The following is a 6,679-nucleotide window of genomic DNA, read 5'->3' as shown; positions in this document are numbered from 1 at the left end:
AGACAGTACAGGTTGTATCCCTTGCGACACAAAAAAAGCGTGTATCTAACGCCCGTCATCGAGAGAACAAAGATACCGTGCCCCAGCTAACGCGGGTAAAACTGGTAAGAAAAAAAATAAGAAAAACTTCGGGGACGCTAAAGCATCGCCTTTAAGGGCGTAACGCGATAGCACTCAAAGACCTCTGACTGCTTCTTAAGCTTCCTGGCAACTGCAGCTTATGTAACGGTAATGTTTACCGGGAAGCGCTGTCGGCGAACGCTATGCATGAAGGCGAGCTTTCTGGTAGAAACGCGGCCTCTTGCGTGGGCCGATCCCGGAGAAGCGCGCGCAGCCGCGATCTCCGGGATCACATGATTTTCAGGTTTCTGTTAGTGTTTCGCACTTTTAATATTTAAGCCTGACAAGATTTAACATAGCAGGCATGCGCCGTCCATGTTTTGTTTCGTGACATTTGTTTGTGGGCTGTCGGTCTCAAGATTCTGAGGAATAACTTTGTCACGAACGTAAGACAAGGTATGTGCAACTTTAGTGATAGAATGGTGGAGTAATATAACCCGCATTTACCGCAAGGCATATATAGCAAGGTGTGGCACATACATACACCTAAATATTTATGGATGGTTTTTCTCTAACAGACGCTGACGCCGGATTTTCTGCGACACCGGGCCCCTAATGCTATCGCGATGAATAGGCTGTAAGATGTGACGGTGTAACCAACGGTGTTTTATTAGCAGTCGCCTTGCGCACACTGGTGAATTTTTTCGAATAGCTATTTACTCAAAAATTAATTGCCTAGAAATTATAATTGATCGCATATTTGCGTAAGCTTGCACGTCGAATTGTGCATCTCATCCGAATATCACGTTGAATAAGTTCTAGCTCGCTACATCTCCCCCAGCTATATTCTCCGTGTTCCAAAGTAGTAACGCAAAAATGCGAAATGAAAATGTGAGTGGCGATTGAAAGGTAAATGCGATAGCAATGTGTGAGCATTAGGTCGAACCTTATTGAAACCTTATTGAAGTCGCGAATTCATGATTAAAACCACGCTCACCATGTTGCAAAGTGTTCTTCGGGAGCACACTCGACACACGTCATGCCTAGGTCTTCGAGCAGCGATGTGCAATTGACGGTAGCTTAGGTGTGCGTGCAGGTGTTTGTGCGTGCATACATACATACATACATACATACATACATACATACATACATACATACATACATACATACATACATACATACATACATACATACATACATACATACATACATACATACATACATACAAACGCACGCACACTTATACATGCTCTTCTAAGCTCTCCCATTCCTTACTTACCTCTGCCACCACGTGACCAGCTTCCCACGCTTCACACACTACACATTTTTCAACTTTGGCACTCTTGATTCTAACCCATTAAAAATATCGTGAACCTTTCCACTCTGTGAAGGTGGATCACCAGCAAGGCTGTGTAGCACACGACAAAGAGGCGACACAAAATTTTGAACAACGGTACGAACACAGTTATTGTCTTGATCAGTGGTCGTTGTGACGAAAGGTATACACGCACATTTATTTTTCTGCGTTTGCGTTCGTTCGTGTTATGCCTTCGTTATGCACATTCGTGTTTTCGTTTCGCGATATATTGAGGCAAAGAACTTGAGACCGAAATCATCGCACCGACTGGCAGTGGGCCAGTGCCGTCAGCGCCTTCACAGAGGCAGTGTGGGAACGCTGGCATGACGAGGGGCAACGGAGCCAGCAGTGGAAGAAGAAGACGACGACGACGAAGGCGCGAGCAGTGGCACGAGTCGTTGTTGATGATGATAGTTTTTGCTCGCACACATGATAATTTCATGAAACCCTAGTCGTAAACAGTTTCGCTCTAAAAAGAAAAAAAGAGGCAAGCCTCGGCTGTTTGCTAGCTGTAAGTCATAATATGCCGTACGGAAAACCGTGTGATCAAAAAAGATTTGCGCAGGTCCGACAACTGGCGCTGAAACCGTGAGAAAGCGAAGGCGAAGGTTTCTTGCCGTTTGCACGGACGTGGTTGCCTGACGCTCATACCTGAAGTTGTTTGCTGCATATCCCTGACGTTCCCTTCATGCTTTCCAATTCTTACCTTTTTTTTCCGAGGCCTTCCTATAGTGATCTCTGGTTGTTTCGTCTCACGGCCTCTCGGATTAATACCACGAGACTGCCTGTAAGCACTTGCACGTGAGCGCCTTGTTTGTCGTGGTCAGTGCGCTAACTCTCGAGTCTATTGCGTTTGACTTTGCGTTTTGTGCAATGTCAGCGCGTTTTGCGCGCCATGCTCGAGAGACAGCAGACTTTGACGCCAGAGGCGAGACTTCCACATGAGCGAATTTATTCACAGCACGTAAGAAAAGACATTTCGACGCACTGATGCAGTCCAGTGTTTATACAATCACACGAACTTGTATCACCGCGAACAATGGGATAAAGCAAGAGTCATACAGCGTAAACGAAAGGTCGCGCAAAACGAGATGTAAAAGGACATACTAAATTTTCACGGCAATTACTGAATCATCATCATCCTAAAGGCAAACGAACGATCGGAGAACGGACATAAGATGAAAACGAACAAAACGAACAAAACCACCTTGAATCGATGAGGGCATACCGCGTACAATATTTCATCCTCCTCCGCATTGTTCCTCAGTGTTGTCCCTTTCCTGTTTTTTATAATTAATGCTTCCTCCGTTTGGGACTTTCGCACTATTGTTTCAATGCTCTACTTCCTAGTTACACTCTTTCCCTTGCTGCGGTTAGGCTACCGTGTGACCGGTTTCTCTCATTCGTGTCTGTGACGCTGACCGCCGGTCTTTCGCCACCCGTGGCAAGCACAGATCCCATCGGCGGTTTAAACCAGGCCGCCTTCTTTCTCACTTTTCCTCTCCACAATTGTTTTTTGCTTTCCTCTCTCCGTGTAGTCGGCACGCTAAGGCTAATACCTGCGGCGCATGTTCACAGTCCATGCCCTCCACGTGGTCGATTGACGCGCCCTTAAGAAACACTGTGAACGTATAAACCACGCCTCCTAGCTATTACTAACTTCTTCGACATTATTAGGTCAACCATCTTACAGGTCCCACCGTCCGTACCCCCCCCCCCCCCATTCAGATCCGCATCTTTCTTTCTTTTTCAACACCTTCCTTCCTGCACTTACTTTCATTGTCCTACGAACGAGTGCAAGCCATGCACTCCACCTTCGGCCTGAGCAGACACCGATCTCTTCTCAAACTTGATGTCGCCCGAGTACATGTTCGTCCTGAGCACGTCCAGGCTTCGAGCGCCAATGTCTTGGCAGCCCAGCCTGATACCCGCGATCAGGTACGGCACGTAGCGATGGACCGATCCTCTGTCCGCAATGTTGCCCGTCACTCCCTGGGCCACGCGCACCGCGTCGCGTTTGCTCTGGTGGTAGCGGCTGAGGCTGCCGCTGTCCTCGACGCTGGCCATCGCGTCGAGGGATCCCATGCCGCGGTACTTCTTGAGGCGCACCCCGTTGGCGAAGAAGTACTCGCCGGGCGCCTCGGTCGTGCCCGCCAACATGGCGCCCATCATGACGGTGGAGGCACCCAGGGCCAGGGCCTTGACGAGGTGGCCCAGGCAGGAGGCGCCGCCGTCCGCCACCACGGGCACCCCGAACCTCCTCGCGTACTCGGCCACCTTGTACACCGCCGTCGCTTGCGGCCTTCCGCACGCGAGCACCTCCTGGGTGATGCAGATGGAGCCGGAACCCATGCCGACGCGAAGTCCGTCCACACCGGCGTCGATGAGGTTCTTCGCCTGAGCAGACGTGACGACGTTTCCGCCGATGACCTGCAGGCTCGGGTGTTTGTTCTTGATGTACTTCACCATGGTGACCTGGTAGACGGAGTTGCCCTGAGAGGAGTCCAACACGACGACGTCCACGCCAGCCTGGACCAGGAGCTCGAGGCGCTGCTTGTCGGCTTCCCGCGTGCCCAGGGCTGCCCCCACCAGCAACTGCTTGTTCTCGTCATCGGAGGACAGCGGGTAGCTGCGACGCTTCTTCAAGTCCGCGCGAGAAATGAGCGACACCAACTCGCCCTGCGGGTTCACCAGAGGAAGCTTGCCTTTCTTGCTCTTTTGTAGCATCAAGTTGGCCTCGGTCAGCGTGATCTCGGAGGGCGCCACGACCAGGTCCTCTAGCGGCGTCATCACCTCGGACAGGCGCTTGTTGTGGTCTTCCGGAGGAAGGAAGTCGATGTCCCTGGAGGCGACCAAGCCGAGCAGCTTGCCACCGAGCTTGCCGGTGTCGGTGATGGGAATGCCGGTGAAACCGCGCGTCCTCTTCACGTCGACAACGTCCGACACGCAGTTGTCGGGGCTTAGAACAACCGGGTCGTTGATGAAGCCGTTCTTGTATCTCTTCACTTTGTTCACCTCGCTGGCTTGGCGCTCTGCAGTGCAGTTGTGGTGAATGATGCCGATGCCTCCGCAGAGAGCCATCGCGATGGCCATCTCTGACTCTGTGACCGTGTCCATGGGCGACGACACCAAGGGTACCTCGAGGGTGATCCTTTTGGTGAGCTTGGACGTGAGGTCGACACATTCCGCGTCGAAGTCGATGTAACCAGGAAGGATGAGGAAATCGTCGTAGGTGAGCCCGTCGCCGGATCCGAGTAGCTGCTGGGCGGTGAGGCCATCCTCCTGAAACGTCGCCTTCTCCGACATGGTCTTGTTCTTACTCACCAGACAATGGCACTTACCCACTACGAGGCCTCGGCTAAGAAACGGGTGGTGTAAAGGTTATTAAAAAATTTGTAACTGCAATTTCGCAGTAAAGTACATTTTTTTAGATCGTCAGAGCAAGGTGGTTCGTAGTTGAAAAGATTTTCAGGCATTGAAAAAAATTATCAATAAATAATTTTGGGCAGTGATAATCTAAAAGATACAACAACGACTTTCGCGAATTTAACAAGGCAGGTATTTTCTGTTATGGTGAAATGTCAGCAAAACAAGCGTTCATATGGCTGTAGCCCAACGATGAGGCGTCAAAGTAATTGACAAAGTCGATGTTTGAACTTCTCACGTAGTGGCGATGATCTTTCAATAGATTTCTTGTAGTCCGCTTACTAACTTTTATAACAACAGTGGGGAAATTTGTGCGAGATGCTGGAAGTTCATGTTTGACACGCAGCAGCCCTAAAAGGACGAATACGTATCCTTGACGGGAAAATTAATGGAAAAAAGAAAACTTAACACGAGACGAGACAAGGTGGTACGCCGCCATGTGGTGGAGCGAGCAAGTACAACACATAAAATTTGTCATCTCTCTGTACGCCTAATTGATACTCTAACAAACCCAAATAACATAAGAAAGACCATCTTCACGTGTTCACGTTCACATCTTCTTGTGAAATCGGCGTACGAGTCCCTGCAGGCTTGAACATAGTTTTCATGTCCACGTTTATACACGAGCTAAGAACGATGTTTACAACTAAAGCTCGTATAATAAACCTGCGCTATAAGGATTCTCGTAAAAAAAAGAAGAGAGACATTTATTTTTGGGACTGGCTTTACCAATTTACCAACGCTTGTTCTTTTCTTCCGTGAAGCTGGAACTGATCACTGTCTCCTTTCCGACCACCCGCTTCTCCGCTGTCTGCAAATCTTCTCATAATTTTCTTTTAAGGCAGCTTAGTCCGCCGCTGTCAATCCTCAACGTTTTGCTGCCATTGCGTATTGTTTGCGCTCTTCAGATAATATCCTGAAGAGAATATTTGACTTTTTACGTATTCCGCTGACGCGGACGTGTCATTATATTACTTCTCCTTACAACCACTTAAGGGGCAGCATCGTATCTAAATGGAAAAAAATATATATACCCTAAAATTTGCCTTAGAAAAATTAGGTAACGCTCACGCGAGCTTGCTGGAGATTGCCCCGCTTCAACGTGGCTTACATGCCAGAGCCTATTCATTCGGAGCATCGTTAGCGAGTTATTTGTACGAAGGCCTGCACTTGTTTGTGATACGATTTATACTTATTTGAGGTCGATTGCTTTGTAATCTAATGTTTTCCTCTGGTTGTCTTTCGCCAGGGGGATTTCAATTTTTTTTTTTGCATTTTGAACAGAACTGAAAGTAACATTATCCACATTAACTCTTGGCACATCCCTCAGCACGGCCTTGTGTAGTGTAGAAAAAGAAGAATAATTAAGGTCGACTGGCGGACAGCCATCTTTTCTACTTCTGTGGCACTTGCCGGCTTCAAACGTAATGTACGTTGTTCAACAACCCGAGTGGCCAAGGCAAGCCGAACAAATCCGCCTTTTGTACTGGCACGATACGCTCGATCACTTTACCGATATGATGAGAACACAAATGTCGTGCGGAGCGTTCAATAAGCGAGGCGCGTTAGGCAGCGGAAATGCTTATTTTGGTGTCGGTCCAGAGGTGATTTTTCAAGACTATCTAGTGCTAACTGAAGAATACCGGGCATACCGTCTTACTTCTTTTTTTTTTTTTCTGTGCATCTATAATAGAGATGACTCGAAAAAGTTTCCGAGTAGTAGTAGTAGCTTCCCCAACACTTGAAATCTTGAAATCGTAGCAGGCTGTCGTTTCACGACGTCTCTCTTGCTTGTCTGCCTTGCTCCTAGGGCGGCTGTGTTGGACGAACGCGTAC

General features: G+C 48.6%; 1 protein-coding gene across 1 annotated transcript; it reads right to left on the bottom strand.

Annotated features, from left to right (window-relative positions):
* Positions 1–3,124: 3,124 nt before the first annotated feature.
* LOC126547768 (inosine-5'-monophosphate dehydrogenase 1-like) lies at positions 3,125–4,729 on the bottom strand. The gene has a single exon (XM_050195748.3). It carries the CDS (start codon positions 4,721–4,723, stop codon positions 3,194–3,196), a length of 1,530 nt encoding a protein of 509 aa, XP_050051705.1. The 5' UTR covers positions 4,724–4,729; the 3' UTR covers positions 3,125–3,193.
* Positions 4,730–6,679: the final 1,950 nt, after the last annotated feature.

This window comes from Dermacentor andersoni, chromosome 3 (genome assembly GCF_023375885.2).
Source record: "Dermacentor andersoni chromosome 3, qqDerAnde1_hic_scaffold, whole genome shotgun sequence".
Taxonomy (NCBI): domain Eukaryota; kingdom Metazoa; phylum Arthropoda; class Arachnida; order Ixodida; family Ixodidae; genus Dermacentor; species Dermacentor andersoni.
The sequence above is the reverse complement of the archived record's forward strand: the minus strand, read 5'-3'. Positions and strand labels throughout refer to the sequence as shown.

Excerpts from the sequence above, each read along its gene's own strand:
- LOC126547768 (XM_050195748.3), bottom strand. The coding sequence starts at position 4,723 with ATGTCGGAGAAGGCGACGTTTCAGGAGGATGGCCTCACCGCCCAGCAG.